At 49.1% G+C, this 19670-nt stretch overlaps 1 protein-coding gene across 3 annotated transcripts in view; it reads left to right on the forward strand.

Annotated features, from left to right (window-relative positions):
* Nucleotides 1-19670, forward strand: part of LOC126544342 (RUN and FYVE domain-containing protein 2-like) — a 115070-nt gene that overhangs the window by 93641 nt on the left and 1759 nt on the right. For all 3 annotated transcript variants that reach the window (XM_055062090.1, XM_055062089.2, XM_050191627.3), the window contains 2 exons: nt 1074-1168; nt 11854-11980. In XM_055062090.1, coding sequence (XP_054918065.1) covers nt 1074-1168; nt 11854-11980 — 222 coding nt within the window. The remainder of the gene's footprint in view (nt 1-1073; nt 1169-11853; nt 11981-19670) is intronic.

The raw sequence follows: 19670 nt of genomic DNA on the forward strand, positions 1-19670 counted from the left end.
TCAGTGCTGTTTTTGTGCTCACATAGGGCGCATGATGCGTGTCGTATTTCAACCCTAAGTCGTGTAGGCCTCTCAAAAGCCACAGCTCCCACAACTGTAAACCTGTTAAGAATTGCATTGTCATATCGATTTAATATCCGTTCTTGCCCTTCTAGGTTGTGTACACGTTTTACGTGATAGTTTTGCGGGTTTGAGTCTCAGTCGCGGCTGGCACATTTTGAAGGAGGCGAAATGCAAAAGCACTCGTGTATTACTCCGATTTAAGTGCACGAAAAGAACCTCGGGGGATCAAAATTAATCTGAAGGCCTCCACTACGGCTTCCCTCATAACCTACTGTTCTGTTTCGAGACGTAAAATCCACAAATTAATTTATGTGATAGTGTTTACCTCATCGTTGACGTCGTCTACGTTGTCGTGTTCGTAAGTGACAAGTTCTTTTTCTTTTTTAACGTAATTGAATGGTTTCCTCGCCGTATGTGCTGTCGGCGTCAAGTCAAATGCGATTAGCCGCGCGCGAGGCACAATGTATTTGCAGCAACAGTATTGCAGCATTGCACGCACCCTTGTTTCCTTCATCTCTCGGCTGTCTTATGTGGATGACGGCTCAAAGTGCACCTTGGGTCACGCGCACCGAGGCTCGCGTTTCAGTAACACAGTTGCTCAGGTTACATATTCGCTGGAGCCAAGGACTTTCGTATTAAAACAAAGCGGTTTATTCGCTTTATTTCACCTGATTGGTCGTGTGCTATGCTACGCGCTGTTTAATAATGTCGCATGCGTAGTTCACGTAAGTTCGATATTATACTCAGTATTCTATTAGTAACCGAGTGTAGTGTTATGTATGATTGACGTGTGTTATATGTCTGCATCTGAGTTTGTGTGTTAGTGTGCCGCCAAGAGGTAATCGACGTATGTATGAACTTTGCCGTCGGCTCGTTGTGGATACGGCATTTGATGTGCACAAAGAGAATGTTGACATGGTTGGACCAGTGCGTACTTGCCTATGTTTGCATCTCATATCAAAAAGTTCACACTGGACTGCACTCATAGGCTGAACGCGCTTCTTTTTCAGGATCACGAAAGACTGAAAGTGGAATTCTCCGAACTGGAAAGAAAGTGCGCTGAACACGAGCTCACATTAGAAGAGCTAGGCTGCCAGCTGAGCGAGTAAGACCCTGTTTCGCTATGTGTGCCTTGCTTCGCCAACGCGAGATAAAGAGCCGTCACAGTGTCTGTGTACTTCAATTGCAGTTATAGGATAGCGTTTACCTTTCAAGACACGTGAAATAGGGTCGACCCTCTAAGTAGCTTCTCGGAACGATTTAATAATTGCAGTAGTCGCAGAACAATAGTGGCCGCCTCAAATTTCCTGTTTTCTTTTCTAGCTTTTTTTTTTCTTTCTTGCAGCCATTAGCGTTGTTACGAAAAAAAGACAATTATATCGACCAATCACCTAAAGGGCATAGCATGTGCATGTTCTTCGCTGTTTCTTTTTTATTTATTTTTTAAGCGAAGCTTTCTTTGCTATGCCTACTCGCTTTCTGGCGTGTCATCGTTGTTTTCGGCTGTGTCGTCGAGCAGAAGCTGTCGCTGTCACGGTTATTTCGTGAGGTTTCGCCTGAATCGGCACCTACACACTCTTAAAACAGTTGCATATTTTGGAGTGTATATTTGTCTCACAATGATAATCGTCATCTGCCTTGCTTGCGTTTCCTTTCTTGAAAACGATGCGCTCGCTAATTTCCTGTCGAGAGTGCTATGTCACGCTGATGACGCGCATGACATCCGTGACTTGGAAGTACCGGGCTCGCAGCGTTAAAGAAAGGAAATCAGGGCAAGACAGGTGACGATTATCGTTGCGTATCTTTGCTCTGCACGGTATTCGCCTCCGTTGGTGATGACGATTACGGGACGCGTTCTTCGCCGAAATCCGCTGCCCGTTTATCGTGATAGGCCGTTTTGTCTTGCGGCTTATCACAGCTTTGCTTACGCCGATCCCCACAGTGCGTGGGACCCGCATGATTTCTTTTTTCCAAAAGGGATATGGGGAGACTATGTCATCATCCTATGAGCACGTAAACGTAAGTTGCGTAATCGCAAACGATGCTTTTGGAAAATAGTTTAGCCGAGGCCGGCGCACTTAGCAAAGCAGTGTTTCAGCTGCATCAATAACTGTGTTTCATTTCATGTTCAGTGCTCGATCATGCAGGAGGTGCAGAAAGTAAACGAGCTGCACTTATTTGCAACATTGACACTATAAGGAGCCATGGTGGGCTCATACGAATCATGCCAATGCGTGCGAGTCTACCGCGTCCTGAGTAATTGCTAAAAGTAGGTCATGCGTAAATGCATATAGACAGCGCCACTGTGATGTGTGCTATGTTTTATTTTCTGTGCCGCATGGTGAACTCGTCATAAGCTTAATCCTCGACATAGAAGCATGTATTACCCAAAATTTACAGCAGAGCGAAGTTAGCAGCGTCTAATTGGTGCCGGCCGCAGTATAAGGCTGGCGGCTGTGGCGCGAGTTTTATTACCGGCAGCGGCGGCCGCATTCCTACGGGGGCAGAATGCAAAAGTGGCTGTGTGCTCAGATCTAGGTGAACGTGAACGAACCCCAGGGGGTCAGAATCACTCCGAAACTTAGTACCCTCTAAACCGGTTTACAACCTTAAGGGTCCTGAGGGCGCAAACCGGTTATTACGCACAACCTTACACCCGCAAAAGTGTAAGGGTGTGAGTTGTACACTCTCAGACAAAGGTACACCCTTTGGGTTGTACGTCTGCCACACAACAATAATCGTCGTCTGCCTTGCTTGCGTTTCATTTCTTGAAAACGCCACGCCCGCTACTTTCCTGTCGGGAATGCTATGTCATGCTGATAAAGGCCGATCCACACGACGGACCAAGTCTGCGGGCCGATCGGTCACGTGATTCGACGTCACGGCCCGCCGCAGTGCGGTCCGGCGCAGAGCACATCCACACGGTGGACCGCCGTAGCAGACGGCAGAGCAGACCAACCAGCTGCACTAACGCTTTTTCGCTTTATCATTGTAATCATTCCGGCCATAGTCCCACAAAGCCGCGAACTGCTCAACGAGGGATACAAAATAGAAAACCTCCTCGTCACTCCTAGAGGACATGGTGTTTAAAAAATATATCTGCTGCACGCACGTGTACGCGGAACGGCGGACATGAAACGACTGGCTTTTGCTGAGCCGAAAACTAGATTGTATTTGGCTGAAGACACTACTCTGTTGCCGGACAGCATTCGTTGGCTACGCTAAAATCGCTGCGGTTTGCATGCGGTCCGCCGCCAGAACTAAAGCGGGAAAATCTCGGCGATTTGTTGGACCGCGAGGGCCGCGGTCTTGCGCGGGCCAACGGCGGTCCGCACGAATTGGTGACGTCCTATCACGTGATGCGCGGACCGCGGTCCAAAAGAGCAATTTGGTCCGTCGTGTGGATCGGCCTTAACGCGCATGCCGTTCGTAAAGGCCCATCCACACGACGGACCAAATTGCTCTTTTGGACCGCGGTCCGCGCATCACGTGATAGGACGTCACCAGTTCGTGCGTACCGTCGTTGGCCCGCGCAAGACCGCGGCCCTCGCGGTCCAACAAATCACCCAGGCTTTTCCCGCTTCAGTTTTGGCGGCGGACCGCATGCAAACCGCAGCGATTTTGGCGAAGCCAACGAATGTTGTCCGGCAACAGAGTGTCTTCAGCCAAATCCAATCTAGTTTTCAGCTCAGCAAAAGCCAGTCGTTTCATGTCCGCCGTTCCGCCTACACGTGCGTGCAGCAGATATATTCTTTAAACACCGTGTCCTTTTGGAGTGACGAGGAGGATTTTTATTTTGTATCCCTCGTTGAGCAGTTCCCGGCTGTGTGGGACTCGAGCCGGCATGATAACAATGATAACACTCTGGCAGAGAGTGTAGCTGGTTGGTCTGCTCTGCCGTCTGCTATGGCGGTCCGCCGTGTGGATGTGCTCTGCGCCGGACCGGACCGCGGCGGGCCGTGACGTCGCATCACGTGACCGAGAGGCCCGCGGACTTGGTCGGTCGTGTGGATCGGCCTTAAAGGCCGATCCACACGACGGACCAAATTGCTCTTTTGGACCGCGGTCCGCGCATCACGTGATAGGACGTCACCAGTTCGTGCGTATCGCCGTTGGCCCGCGCAAGACCGCGGCCCTCGCGGTCCAACAAATCGCCGAGGCTTTTCCCGCTTCACTTGTGGCGGCGGACCGCATGCAAACCGCAGCGATTTTGACGTAGCCAACGAATGTTGTCCAACAACAGAGTGTCTTCAGCCAAATCCAATCTAGTTTTCGGCTCACCAAAAGTCAGTCAAGCCAGTTGTTTCATGTCCGCCGTTCCGCCTACACGTGCGCGCAGCAGATATATTTTTTGAACACCGTGTTAGCCACCCTAACCGTGTGCTCTTGGAGTGACGAGGAGGTTTTTTTATTTTGTATCCCTCGTTGAGCAGTTGCCGGCTTTGTGGGACTCGAGCCGGAATGATAACAATGATAACACTCTGGCCGAGAATGTAGCTGGTTGGTCTGCTCTGCCGTCTGCTATTGGTGGTCCGCCGTGTGGATGTGCTCTGCGCCGGACCGGACCGCAGCGGGCCGTGACGTCGCATCACGTGACCGATCGGCCCGCAGACTTCGTCCGTCGTGTGGATCGGCTCGCGCCGTTAAAGAAAGGAAATGCAGACAAGACAGATGACGTTTATTGTTGTGTGGCAAGATACGACCCAAAGGGTGTAATTTTGTTTTACACTCTTAAAAGTGGTTACACCCTTTGGGGTGTATATTTGACCCACAACGATAATCGTCATCTGCCTTGCACACGTTTCCTTTCCTGAAAACTCGGCGCTCGCTACTTTCCTGTCGAGAATGCTGCATCACACTGATAACGCGCATGCCGTTCGTGACTGGGAAATACCGGGCTCGCAGCGTTAAAGAAAGGAAACGCGGGCAAGACAGATGCCGATTATTGTTGTGGGACAAGATAAGCCCCAAAGGGTGTAAATTTTTCTAGGAGTATAGAGTGTAGACAGTAAACATCCTTTAGGGTGTAAACCGGTTTACAGTACACTCTTAAAACAGTTGCACCCTTTGGGGTGCATATTTGTCGCACAACAATAATCGTCATATGTCTCGCCCGCATTTCCTTTTAATGCTGCGAGCCCGGTACTTCCAAGTCACGAACGGCATGCGTGTTATCAGCGTGACAGCATTCTCGACAGGAAAGTAGCGAGCGCACCGTTTTCAGGAAAGGAAAGGCAAGCAAGGCAGATGACGATTATCGTTGTGCGACAAATATGCACCCACCTGCTTTTCTGGAGTGTATACATTACGGTGCCCCTTATGGCCCGCTGTGAAATCTTTGGGACATTGAATGCAATCAGCGAGGGCCTTAAAAGGCCAACTGCAACGGAAAACAGAATTTCACTTTGGCTAATTTGGTTATAAATGAGTATTGTGTAGGGCTACAGAAGCAGTCTACAGAAGCAGTTGTCCAACTTCCTTATTGGCAGCCTTTATAAATAGCACTTAAGCAGAAGTCGCGTTCACCTGGTGGTTAGCGAATGTGACAGAAATCACAGCGCGTCGCTCCCGGGATTTTTCAGCGACACCCGCCGTGGTTGCTCAGTGGCTATGGTGTTAGGCTGCTGAGCACGAGGTTGCAGGATCGAATCCCGGCCACGGCGGCCGCATTTCGATGGAGGCGAAATGCGAAAACACCCGTGTACTTAGATTTAGGTGCACGTTAGAGAACCCCAGGTGGTCGAAATTTCCGGAGTCCCCCACTACGGCGTGCCTCATAATCAGGAAGTGGTTTTGGCACGTAAAACCCCATAATTTAATTTTTTTAATTTTTCAGCGCGCTGCGGGTATCCGCGGGCTGCGCCTAATCTCGGAGGTCGTTCTCAAGCGCCGCGCTATCTGAGTCACGCGTCACTTCTGGCATGCTGTAATGCCGGATTTTCTGAGTTTCGGTATCAAAAACATCTACTTTTACGAGCTTTTCATGACGCATCCGCTCATACTTTAAACATAAAATTTTGCGCGGTGGCTGCTATGGTAGGATACAACTTAAAAAACAGCAGTTGGCAACAAAGGCACACGGACCGCGTGGGCTTGCGCTACTCCGCTTGCTAATCACAGAAGCAAACAACATCGTCGTCATGCGACCTTTTCAAAATGGCTTCATGCTTGATACCCCCGGAGCGTCTGCTGTTATTGAAGAGTCTTTTCATCGGCGGAAGCGGTGAGGTGTGCAGCAGACACGGACAAAGTGTATGGAGTCTGAGAATTTCAGTCTTCAAAAGTCTGCGGTACAGTTCATTTCACTGCTGACCCCGTTTTACTAATGAAACTCAGTCAACTGAAGTGAAACTTGGCAGTAAATAGTTGCAGAGAAGCAAGCGTTTTATTTCAGTTCAATAAAGAATTATTTCACTGTTCCGTTATAATAGACGAGTGAAAACGCACAAAATTACGGCTTATGATTTTATTTTTGTGGTTACCGCCTTATTTAGGTAACAGGGAAAGTTTGAAGTACGAACTATTTGCAGCCTCACGGAGGAACAGTGGCTGGCAGTTATTAGGACGTAGGCGGGGCTCCACTGCAGACTTGAGTTCTACCCGACTATATATGTCTGCGGTACCTGAAACCAGGCTCCTAATGCTATCCCCTTCGGTCACGAATTACGTTCGACTGTCGATAAATGTGTGAAATTGACATAATTTTATGCCAAGGTGCTGGAGACTCCATAGAAAGCAAGTCAAGGTGGGATGAGAGTACCTCTGCATTTTATAGACAGCCACCTTAATTACATAGCGATTAATTATTCATTTATTGTACAGTCAGTCATGGTACGTTTCTTCATTAAAAATAATGAATCACCCGCTCGAATTACAAGCACAGGTCAATTATTGGGTGGAAGCATTGCAACGAGGGAAAAAAATATTTCGCAATTACTACCAAAACGCCCCACTTCAAATATCCCGTCAAACACGCTAGTGCCTTCACCAAAGCGGTCGTCTGAAGCAACAAAATTCACTCAGAAGTGAAGTGGGTGTACTTGAGGGAAGCAGAATGTTCAATTTACTCAAAGCTTAATGTTCATTGTCTATTCCTTGCAACCACTGCAAAGTAAGGGCAAAAGTAAGTAGCGTCCACAAACGTGTACGCCGTGACTGACGGGGCTATGTTCAGACTACGTTCGTAAGGCGCCGATTTTTCGTAACATGCGGATAGCGGAAGCGCAACAAGCGTATGCGTCTAGTTCAGACTGCGAACGTAAATGTACCAACGTGCGCAATTCACGCGAAAATCGTGGGTGAGAGTGTTAAAGGGTCTGGAACATTTACGACTGTGATATTACGACCGCTGCGACACAGCCAATGACCGATAAGCTTTCGGTTTTCAACAACCGGTGACGACACTAGGGTGGCTAGAAGGGGAGGTGTGAATACCGGCGGCGCTTTCCTTCGGGCGCGCGTGACCCCCTTGCGCACCGATGCCACCAGGGGGAACGTGGCGCTGCTGCTCGCGGCGTGGTATTACGGCGTGGTACTCCCCCGCTGGCCTGCGCCCTCCGCTGTCAGTTGGTCTCGTCGCCTGTTTTGGAGTGTTCCTCCCGCCATTCCGTCATTCGAGGGCGAGATGCTGTGGACCACCAAAGTTATGTTGAGCACCGCAGCGACGCACGGCTAGTTTATTACATTGCAAGTTATGTGGCGATCGAGAAGGCGTGTTTTGCCCACACATTGTGAAGACTACGAAGCACCATAAAGGCAATATCCCCAGAGAGCTTCCACCAGAGGCATCCAAAGAGTGGGACCTTGAGGGCCTTTTATATCCCTCAGAATCGTTCTATAAGCTGGACAATGCCCTTGAAAACAAACTCACTCGTTTATTCAGTGTAACACTCGCCGTGGTTGCTCAGTGGCTATGGTGTTGGGCTGCTGAGCACGAGGTCGTGGGATCGAATCCCGGCCACGGCGGCCGCATTTCGATGGGGGCGAAATGTGAAAACGCCCGTGTACTTATATCTAGGTGCACGTTAAAGAACCCCAGGTGGTCAAAATTTCCGGAGCCCTCCACTACGGCGTGCCTCATAATCAGAAAGGGGTTTTGGCACGTAGAACCCCATAATTTTTAATTCAGTGTAACACGCTAGCATGCCAAAGCTGTGGCCGAGATTTTGTAGTCAAGTGGTTAAATGTCAAAGATTGGTTGCCTAGACCATTCTGCTACCCTGACAGCCTCAGTTATACGTTTTTATTGCCTCACAAGGATTCACTTTTTGCTTAAAAGTTTCAATCAGCAGAGCAGTGAGAAGAAACTGAAACCTTGTGTGTTGTAAATATTTTTGCTCACTTGTAAATAAACGATTTCATGACCAGATCTGTTGCTTCACTGTCTGCAATCATAGTAAATCCCTTATATGAGCGTCAAAATGACATGCTACAGGTCTGCAAGCGCAGACAAAAAGTGGTTTGTAAATACGTCCAGACATTATCAGGTAATGTCTGCAGTTTACAGGTCCTACGGCACGCATAGGGTGATTGACTGCTGATCTCGAGGACGGCGGTCGCATTTTCAGGGAGGCGATATGCAAGGCGCCCGTGTGCCGTATGATGTCAGTGCGCGTTAAAGAACCCGAAGTGGTCGAAATTATTTCGAAGCCCCCACTAGCTCCTAACACCCAAAGCCAGCTCACGAAATGCGCACAGACAAAACGCGTTTGAATCTCGATACAGTGCGAACTGGGCCCGTAAAATCTCACAGGAGTAATGATTTGGCCTGACATACCATTGTTTTCATGATAAAGATTCATTCTTTGACGCTCGCAGAAAGCGCGGGATGCCCGAAACGGGCTCATTTTCACTTCGGTGGTAGAGATGCAGCCGACGCGAGGCTGGCGAGGCGCTCATTTCGGCTGCTCCCGCAGGGAGCAAAGTTGCGCATAACTTTTCCGGCGCCGCTCGCACCGCTATTGGCCGAGCGCGAAAAATGACGTCAAATGATTCGCGCCGCTGCGAAGCCAACTTTACGGGCGCATCGCCGACTCATGCGAACTCGTCGTTTCCGTCGGTACCATCGCCATTGCAATCAGTGGACCGTCGATCGTGCGTTCAGAGGAGCAGCTAGAAGCTCTTGCATCTTGAATCTTTGTCTACTTGCAGATTTGCTGATACTAAATAGTAAGCACTACTAAATAGTAAGTACTACTAAATAGTAATAGTAAATAAAAGTAAGCTTTGCTTAAAATGTGCGCGTGTCAACATTAGAAATGCGCTTAAATCTGTGTCTGCACCGCATGTATCGAAAACGTGCAGCTGTTGTGGACGATGGTTAGCGATAAATGGCGCTCTGTTAACGGTCACTGACATAACTGCAGGCACGATAGCTCTCTTGGCGACGGTCATTAATCGGCTGGTTTCGGCAGCCAAAATGCGCTAAGTGTCCACCTTACGTGTGTGAAGTTTTAAACACTCTTTAAAACATTTCTTGATTTCTGACCATGATAAGAAAACTTCATATGCATGCTGAAAATCATTGCATCGCTTTTTGTGGCAACGTACTGCGCGTTTGCGAGCGAACTTTGGAGCTGTTCGAGCCACGGGAGTACTTTATTTTGGGGAATCGAAGGTGGTCCTACCCCCTATTTGTACGTTCGTGTGTGTGTTTGTATATGCGTGTTTACATAGGTACATACAAAGTTTCGGTTGGTTGGAAGTCCACCCCCTCCGGCTGCACGAATGACTCGTTCGAGCGTAGCCTGTATTAAGAAGTGCCCTTTGCTAAGCGCCTGCGAACAATTGGCGCTTGTAGCTCGCGACCACTAGAGAAAAAGGCGGAACACCGCGCGGCATTTGGCTCCTGCGCGCGCGAGGAGTGGCTTCGCTGCAGAGCTGGATCACGGCGGCTGACCTATGCGCAACTCTGCTCCCTGCGGGAGCATATACAGGAACACTAACCCCGTCTTGGTCAACAGCGCCGCCCCGCGGCATCGGTGCGCTGTGGGGTCACGTTTGCGCCGCCGGTATTCACACCTCCCCTTCTAGCCACCCTAACGACACTTCCGTCCTCCCGTCTGCAGACAGCTCCGGGCGTGGGAAGTGCCATTCCGCCATTCCGTGCGCACGATTAGGTTGGCTGTGTTCGTGAAAATTTGTGCAGTGCGCCTTGCGAGACTGTTTTCAGTTCATGTGGTTTATCCGCCGAGGAAATCGATGGCCGCAGATGCGTGCTCCGAACTTCGATGAGTGGTCTCACTAGGTTTTCAAGGAAGCGGAACTGCTGGGGCGACGTGCGCATGAAGTTATGGAACATCGCACCGTCACCAACTCGGAGCTTGGCGAAAAGGTTGTGAAAATAGCCGTCCACGGCCTTGTCGAGAAGTACTTGCCGCACCCAAACCCTTCTGCGTCGCCTTCGTCGTCTTTGGGCGATTGAATACATGACTATAAGTTGTACATTCGATAGCGCATACGATAACCAGCAAATACACGGGAACATTACGATCCATTTGAAAATAGCCCACGCATTTCACCCAGAGATCAGATTGCCTCAATCGCCGGCCGTGCTCTTAGATTTCCTTAGTCTTGAGTCCAGTTTTTTTTTTGAGCGTAATTTCTTCGACCTCGGCCAGCGCTCGCATGTTGATAGGAGCCATATTGGACCGCTGGTGACGTCGATTCTGCAGCTCTAAATTTGATTGGCTTGTTGTAAAAGCCGTAATTTACGCAGCAGTAAATGTGAACAAAGGTGCCGACTTAACTGCCGTAACGTTTTTTACAGCCGTTACGTTCGATACGCTGAAAGAGCTGTTATGCCGCGTTCAGACTACAGTCGCATCCGCTATAAGTGGCGTATTTATTGCAATTTACGCAACTGCTGGAACGACTGTTTACGCAGCTAGCAACCGCCTATGTTCACATTGAGCCTTTCGATAAGATACTTTTTTTACGACTGGCCAATCACCGTTCTGGGACAGCCGCGTTTCGCATTTGTCAACATGGCGCGATCAGCAAGCGGCTGTTAGCGCAGATCGAGGCTCTTCAAACCCAAAGTTTTCAGGCGCTGGTCATAGAGTATCGGCCTCTGTCGCACTTCTTCAATTAGTAATTCATCGCTGCACAGCGAAGAAGCTTCCGCACTTAGCATCATCACTAGGCACGGGCAATGTACACAACACAATGAGACCAGAAAACCGCACTGCACTCAGGGACACCGCGCGCGTTCGGCGCGAACCCGGGAAAACGCGGATGGCGTCGGCAGCAAGCAGCAAGGAACAGCGTTGCAACGCCGGATGGCTGGGAAGGCGGCCACCGGATGAAAACGCGGAATATGGGGAGGCCGGAAGCTCCGTGACCGGAAGATGCAAACCGAAACTGCTTCGTGCATTGGCGGCGTCGTAACAGTCGTATCTGTGCCTGTCGTAAAAGTAGCGGGTACTCCAACATTTACGCCCAGGCTGGTTGCGATTGTTGCGTACTTTCCGCTAAATGCAGCAGTAGTGTGAACAAAGTAGTTGCGCTTTTTGCGTTTACGCTTACGTTCCGTGCGAACGATCCGTACGTAGCGCACGTAGTCTGAACATAGCATTACGCGCGTTACGACCTTAGTGTGAACATAGCTTTACGCAGCCCAAAATTTCGTTGCGGTTGGCCTCTAACAATCACATGGTTTTTGTGTAACACATTCCCACACCTTGGCTTCCTATGGCATACCGTATTTTACGCTATATGGGTGGTGAGTGTGCAACGTGTTTCATAGTTGTTTATGGGCTTGGCGTTCTATTAAAAAAAAAAAAAAAACAGGTCCAAGCTGCAAGTGGCTGACTTGAAGGAAAACAACTTGTCCTTAAAGGAAGCTGTCTGGACAAGTGATAAGGACGCTTCCTGCTGTCGTCAGTGCAGCAAGCCATTCTCTGTTGCCAGGCGAAAAGTGAGCATATTTTGGTAACAGACTTCAGACTGTGTAGTGCCTGCAATGTTTCTTTCTTTCTTTTGTTTTTACGTGTTCGCGAGCGCGATTCATTTTGCCCACCTACGCTCTACACTCTTAAACAAATGTACACCCTTTGGGGTGTATATTTGCCACACAACAATAATCGTAATAATCGTCATCTGCCTTGCTTGCGTTTCCTACCTTGAAAACGCTGCGGTCGCTGCTTTCCTGTCGGGAATGCTCTGTCATGCTGATAACGGGCATGCCGTTCGTGACTTGGAAGTACCGGGCTCGCCGCGTTAAAGAAAGGAAATGCGGACAAGGCAGATGACGGTTATCGTTGTGTGGCAAAAGGGTGTAATTTTGCTTAAGAGTGTAAAAACAGTTGCACCCTTTGGGGTGTATATTTGCCACACAACAATAATCGTCATCTGTCCTGCTTGTGTTTCCTTTCTTGAAAACGCTGCGCTCGTTAGTTTCCTGTCGAGAATGCTCTGTCATGTTGATAACGGTCATGCCGTTCGTGGCTTGGAAGTATACCGGGCTCGCAGCGTTAAAGAAAGGAAACGCAGGCAAGACAGATGACGATTATTGTGTGGCAAATATGCATCGCAAAGGGTGCAACTGTTTTTAGAGCGTAGTTGAACATTGAAACTATGTCAGCCCTTGATGTAGACAAACCGGCTACGCAGGTCCCAGTGATGATGTCCTGGTGCAGGGGCCCTGTAACGTTCCAATTCCTGTAATTCCGATCTCCTGACATCAAATTTACGTAACCGCCGACAGGCCTATGAAACGCTCTCGTCGTTTATAGGAAGTCACTTCAAAGTTTTCAAAGCGAAGAGCATTGCCTACCTTGACATGTTTTATTGCGAAAGCAATACTGCTCGCACTTTCGGCCCATCGGTGGTCGTGGCGCCTCCTTACGCAGCTGCGCGTCACGTGACCGTGTGACGTCACGCCAGACCGAGAGATGGGGCCCCAGCTCGCGGCATCGATGGTGAAGGCGAAGCCTTGCGCGCCGCTGCTGCGGCGCTACCGAGAGAGGGCGCCCGCTGGTGTGACGTCACGCTAGGAGGATAAATGGGGCTACAGCTCGGCTCCTCGCAGTGGTCGGCGCGCTGCCTTGCGCCATGTCGGATGATGTATAGCCATAAGTTTAACAAAGGGCAACCATGTCCACACCATCAGTCGAACCAAGGCGCAGCCAAGGGTATTGCTTTCGCAATCTTCCAGGCTTAACCAAGCTAAGCCTTCAGCCAATTTTTTTCTTATCTAATTGACTTACAAGAGGCCAGGAGCACACGAATGGATAGGGCTTCGGTTGGGCCGAATTAGCGCAGTGAAAGCAGATGACCTGATGAGGAGGGTGGTGCGGGCGTCTGTGATTGGTCCGTTTCCCCTTGCTTAGTTTGTGCTGGCTGGGTGGAATCGCGGCGGCGTGCAACTGTAGGTTAAAAATGTCGCTAAAACGGATCCTCAGCGAAGAGTTGCCAGAGCGATGTCGTATACGTACCGAAAGAGCTCGATAACGTTACGCTACCACGCAAACATATTTATTATACGCAAATAGATCCATTCTCCCGGGCAGCTCCGAGTAGCCAGTGTCAAAGCGATCGGTGGGCAGCCATCCTCTATTCATTGCGGAATGGGGCAGCTCCGGCTATTAAGAAAAAAAAATTCACTTTTGTTCAGCATATTAATGCAGCTTTAATGCGTACGCGTCACTTCGACTCGGTGAGTTTTCGCGGTTTTGTGACATTGTGTGACAGACAGGTGAAGTGGTCGCAGCCCGAAAGCTTTTGACCAATTTGGGAGGGCTGGTGGTGAAAAAGCCGTAGAATCGGAACTAATTATTTTTCATTTGTTCAGTCTAATCAGGCATCATCAGTGCGTACACGTCATATCAGATGAGTTTTCGCGGTTTTCCTGACGTTGCGTGCCAGACAAGTGGGGGTGGAGGAGGAGGAGGAGCAGGAATAAACTTTATTTGTGCACAGCAGATTTGAGACCCAGGCCTCTCTAGCTAGATGGCTCTGGCGGCATCTTCGGCCTGCTGGATTGCCTTGAGTTGGTCTTCCGGTGCACAGCGGAGCTACGCGGTCTCCCACTGCTCTGTGTCCCGAAAAAATTTTGTCCAATGGTCGAGGGCTGATTGTAAAAATGGAATAGAAAAGTTTGGAATTATTTTGCGTTATAGCGCCCCAGGATACTGCTTAGTTGTGCGTGTATTGTCATATTTTAACCCTTTGAGGGTCGATTTCTTTCGCCATATGCGACCGCCCAGGGTCGATTTCTTTTATTGCAGATTCCAATTATTCTTAGGGACTTATGTTGAAGAAAATTTACCGTAATTTTTCTAGGGTGACCGTAAAGTGAGAAAAAAATATTTTGCGTTGGTATATGTGTACTTTTCATTCATGAATAACAATAAAAAAGGAAATAAACTTATAAGAATAAAAAATTTGATACATTGTTATACACATAGTTAAAGGCTTTGAAAATGCGCACGCGAGAATATTTCGCAAGACTTGTTCCTGCTCTTACACTAATATGTACACCCATAGCGTAATCGAACTGCGTAGGTGCACTCATTCAAGAAAACTGTAGTTGTGTGCCCGTCAAAAAAGCAAAATGTGTGACAAACTTCCGCTACTCATTTTATCGCCAAACAGAGGCAATTAGTATGCGCGAGTCAAAAAAAAAACAAAACAAGAAAGCAACGGAAAGCATGCACAGTGGCATCCTTCCTATGCGCACCCCTGTGAGCACTAAACGAGCGAGAAACAAGCGGTCGCCCTTTGAGCGATTAGTAACGCGATAGCCATCAGTTTTGCAAGCGCAAGAAGCCGAAACCGCTCGCGGAACAAAACCCAAACCGCCGCCCGCCCGCGCGCGCGCCAATGCGCGAGCGGTAGTATATAGACGCGCTGGAGCAAACTAGCTCTAAAACAAACACGCAACGAAAACTGAGAGAGGGAGGAGCGCGATAAAAATTCGCTGTATTCCCACATAGTGGTATCACATGACAGAAAAGAGAAAGTTAGGAATTGGCGCGCTTTTTAAACGTACAGACGGCGCCGTAAATATACGGCATCGACCATTTTGAACTTGTTCGCGGCGCCGTATATTTACGTCATTGATCCTGAAAGGGTTTTAAAGAGCTGCTTGCCGTTCGTTTCTGTCGATGCTGCCATCATATTAGCAGAAGAAAGAAAAAAAGCAGTCAAGTTCTAGAGTCAGCCGTTGATAGCCCAGCACTATGCCACAGCGAATGCTTTTCCATATTTAGGCGACGGAATGTATTACATTTGTTGGTGCCTGTCGCGGTCTTTTTGTGACAGTGTGGCGTTCTGCTGCTGAACATGAGGTCGTGCTTTCGCTTCTCTGCCACGAAGGCCGCTTTCAGATGCAGTCGGAACGCTGTAACGCTCGTATGTATACCGCCCTTGTAATGCACGCTTAAGAACCACAAAGGTAAGCGGTCAAAATAGAACCGTTGGCCTCATCTATGGCCTATCTAATGCCGCTGAGTTATTTTGGGACTTCAGAAGCATTCAGTCTAAGTCTTATGTAAAGCTGATTTCGAGCTTTTTTAGAGTTTGTACGTACGCACCTTGCGCAAACAAAAGTGTGGGCATTAGTAATACGATTGTATGTTGTGCTCGCTAAAGGTGATTACGTACACCCTTGAGCAAAAGTGTGCGAACCACAGAGTCACCGAAAAACTTAATTTCTTCGTCATTAACATGCATACACTGAAATTGACGAGTGTACTGGAAATTTCGCACTGCCAAGTTTGAACTGCAGTCTTTAATTCCAAGCTGCACTCACAGGCAAAGAAGGAAATCAGTTTTATCGCGCAATACCTGATCCGTATACTTTTGCTCAGAGGTGTACGTATATAACCTTTAGCGAGCACACCATACAGTCGTATTACTGAGAGATAGTTTAAGTTTAGCGTACGCTATATCATTGCGTACGCTATAATATAGCGGGTTGTTACTGCGCATGCGCAGAACGCTAAACGACCTATAAGGTTTAGCGTACGCACGCTATTTCTCAAATTTAGCGTTATCGCGTCTTTGCGTGGTTTGCGTAGTCTGCGAGAAACATGGCAGCAGTCCCGGCTGCCCACTTCGAATTGAATTTGGCGTTGCTTTTGTAAAATTCGGAGAGGAGAAGCTTGACACGCAGATTAGGAAGATCACGAAGAAAGTGTTGGGAGTGCCACTGTGCACCAGCACCGACCGACCTCTTCAGCTGGGAATTCATAATACCTTGGATGAGATAGCTGAGGCCCAGGAGAGGACGCAGATGGTGCGTCTCTCTACGACTAGCACGGGTCGGCAGATTCTGAGAGAGTTGGGTGTTCCTCAGGAGAAGATTTCGCAGCTTCATGTCGGTATTCCCTTGAAGGTCCGTAATCGGTATCACGTCAAGCCTGTTCCCACGAACATGCATCCGGAGCGAAATGTTGGTAGAAGAAAGGCCAGGGGAGCTTGCCTGCGGAGACTCATTCGTGATGGGAATCTGAAGGTTGGCTTCGTCGATGCTTCTTTTAACGAGGAGAGAAAGGTGTTTACCATAGTTGACGTGGACAATGAGGGCAGTGTCGTTAACGCTGCTACCGTTCGGACTGATAGGCCAGAGGTCGCGGAGCAAGCGGCTATTGCGCTCGCCCTGGTTGACAGGCGCAGGGCTTTTGTATATAGCGATTCAAAGTCGGCTGTTAGGGCCTTTGAGAAGGGTTCGGTGGCTAAGGTTGCTTTTAAAATTATGCAGACATGTGAGATCTCTCAACACTACTTATGTTGGTTCCCTGCTCACCTTGGGATGATCGAGGGAGCCGCTCCTAATCTCAATGAGTCCGCTCATGAGGCAGCGCGAGATCTTACCCTCCGCTCTGCCCCGCGCAACAACGTGGCGGTACTCCCCGAGAACAGACTCCCCTTCCACATACAATGAAATCACGAAGTATTACCTTCTTAATCGCAGGGTTTACAGTTTGCCGCATCCTAAACTAAACAGGGCTCAGGCACTTACATTACGCTTACTACAGACTGGTACTTATCCTTGCCCACGGAGACTGAACATGTTTTATCCGGAGACGTATACAAAGCCTTATTGCCAAGATTGTGGTGCTTTAGCCCCGCTCGAACACATGCTCTGGTCTTGCGAAAGAATTGAAGACTCGGCGATCAAGGATGCGTCCAGGTGGGAGGCTGCACTTCGCAGCCCGAACCTGGATGAACAATTCTGGGCTGTCCAGCAGGCTCACGACGTGGCCGTGAGGCTTGGCCTTCCGGTCCCGACGAGGGAGCGGCCCGCTTAGTGGTTAATTATCACTACTTGCAGGACCAAATAAAGTTTTCCTTCCTTCCTTCCTTGTAAAATTCACTTCGTTCGTAGCAAATGTCTGTGGAAACGGCTTTCGCTTAGTCTCAGGCCGCTTCGACGACGGAGTATTGTGGATAACCTTGTGGACGGCTTTCGCTTAGTCACAGGCCGCTTCGACGACGGAGTTCTATGGATAACCTTGTGGAGTTTTCGAGATCGCTTCTCGTTTCGAACGAGTCCAATCCTAACGAAAGAAACAGTTGAGATGTCAGCTCCATCTATCGTTGCAGTCGGGAGATAGCCTCAACGACGGTATATGGCCTCTGAGATCCGAAATTCTCGCAGCGCAACTAAATCTGTAATAAACGTGCGCTGCTTGGCGTACGCTATATACTAGACAGTTTTAGTGTAGCGTAAGTCGCACCACGCTTAACGCTAAAATATAGCGGGGCCACACTGCGCACGCGCAGAACGCTTTAGCAGCTTTGCGCATAGCGTGCCTCCGCTATTTTCGGAATTTAGCGGGAGGCGCTAACGCTCGCAAAGCACGTACGCTAAGAAATAGCGTGTCAAACATGGCGGCATCAATGGCTCCCGCTTCACCGTGAATTCTCGGGATGGCTACGCACTCACACTCTTTGATCGCCAGTAACTATTGAAGTGAGCTTTAACTTCCTCTAAACTCACCTGAAACGTTAGTGATGAGCGCATAGCGCATCTATTTTATGAGATCGTTCGGCGATTCTGGCGTCCGTAGGCCTGACGAGACGCGTCCGCATAAAAAACATGGTTCCTAATGGATTGTCTTGGCTTGGGTTCGTTTGTCACGATGCACCAGACGGCGCCCTGTCTTTCAAAGTAACCTACCGCATAGATGCTTGCGTTTTTAACGTACGTAAGGCGACAAACGCTATTCTAAAACTCTACTATAAAAAATGCTGCTTTGACTATTCTTAACCAGATGGCAAACCAGTCAACTTAAGAGCTTTGACTACTCGCACCTAGATGGCGCGGTGAAGTTTTGCGCTTTGCGGCGCTTCGTTGTTTTACGGTATTGGGGGCGAGGACTTACAGAGTCGCCATCTGTCGGAAGCGCCTCCCTTGCGTAGTATGAGGAATCACGCGGCGCGCTCCTCATAGGTTTCGCTTACGGCGCTCGATAAAAACACCACGCGCTAGCTCTCCTGGACATTTATATAAGTACTCTCAAAACGAGGGAAGTTTTTGACTGTCGATATAATAATCTTGGACAAACTGAAAGCACAGAATCGTTTACAGACGCTATCTCATCACCGAATACGTACAGTGAACGCCAATGCGTGCGGTCGCTACGATGGAGTCTCCCGAACCGGCTTCTTGCGTGAAAGGTAGGCAAACGCTGAGAGCAAACTATGTGAAATATGCTCTTATAGTGGGCTGTCTGTATAAGCAAATGGAGGATAACAGAATGAAGCCTCAATGCGCCAATAGCACGAGTTCGCAGCGAATGACTGCGCGTCTGTATGCAATGCATGTCCGCGCACAATGTTCTGCTTTCGCTGTGAGCGCGTTTTCGCACCGTGCCGTGAGCTTTAGGCCGCAGCATATGAGCATTTGACAGTACACTAGCAACCATTGTTGCGTGGACGCTATCAGAAGTGTTCAAAAATAATTTATAGAAACTTCGACGCCCACGGCGACTGTGATGTGCCGTCGCGACGATTCATTCTTTTTTTTTTTTTTGTCTTCAAAATTTTTGGACATTTCAATATTAATTCTCAAGTTGCATCGCACTTTATGTTTATCGGTCTTCTCAGCGTGCGATTTCCCATTGCTTCTTTTTCGTAATACAGCGCATGAGTTCATAACACAAACATAACCATAGGCCATGCCTTTTTTAATGTGCGTCGCGGTAAGATCTTACCGCTCCCTTTCCGTTCCAGTGAACTTGCAGTATCTAGCATCAACAAGTTCATAGACCAAACCGTCATGACATTAGCCGGGCAGCGGGCGCGGGCGAGCGTCTCAGTGCGCGTTTTCTGCTACTCACCGAACATCGCAGTCCCGGCGCCGTAGCAGAAATCTTCCCGCGGCTGTGCTTGCTGTATACCCGAGTTGTAGCCGATGGCTGTCTGCCGGTTCTAAGTTTCATGAGCCAAGCTTCATGCAGCTTCTTGTCCTGCGGGTATACGTGTCAATAAGGCTGGCACCAAGCTCCGTTGCGTACGTGCGGCACTGCTGAACCGCGCAGTATCCTACCATGCCGCACGCCTCCAAAGGCAGCCACTACCTATTGTTGTACTTTCAGCTGTTGTCAAGCCGACACCCAAGGCGGTAAAGCCTCGCCACTTAATCAGAAACGCGGCGC

Source organism: Dermacentor andersoni, chromosome 1 (genome assembly GCF_023375885.2).
Source record: "Dermacentor andersoni chromosome 1, qqDerAnde1_hic_scaffold, whole genome shotgun sequence".
Taxonomy (NCBI): domain Eukaryota; kingdom Metazoa; phylum Arthropoda; class Arachnida; order Ixodida; family Ixodidae; genus Dermacentor; species Dermacentor andersoni.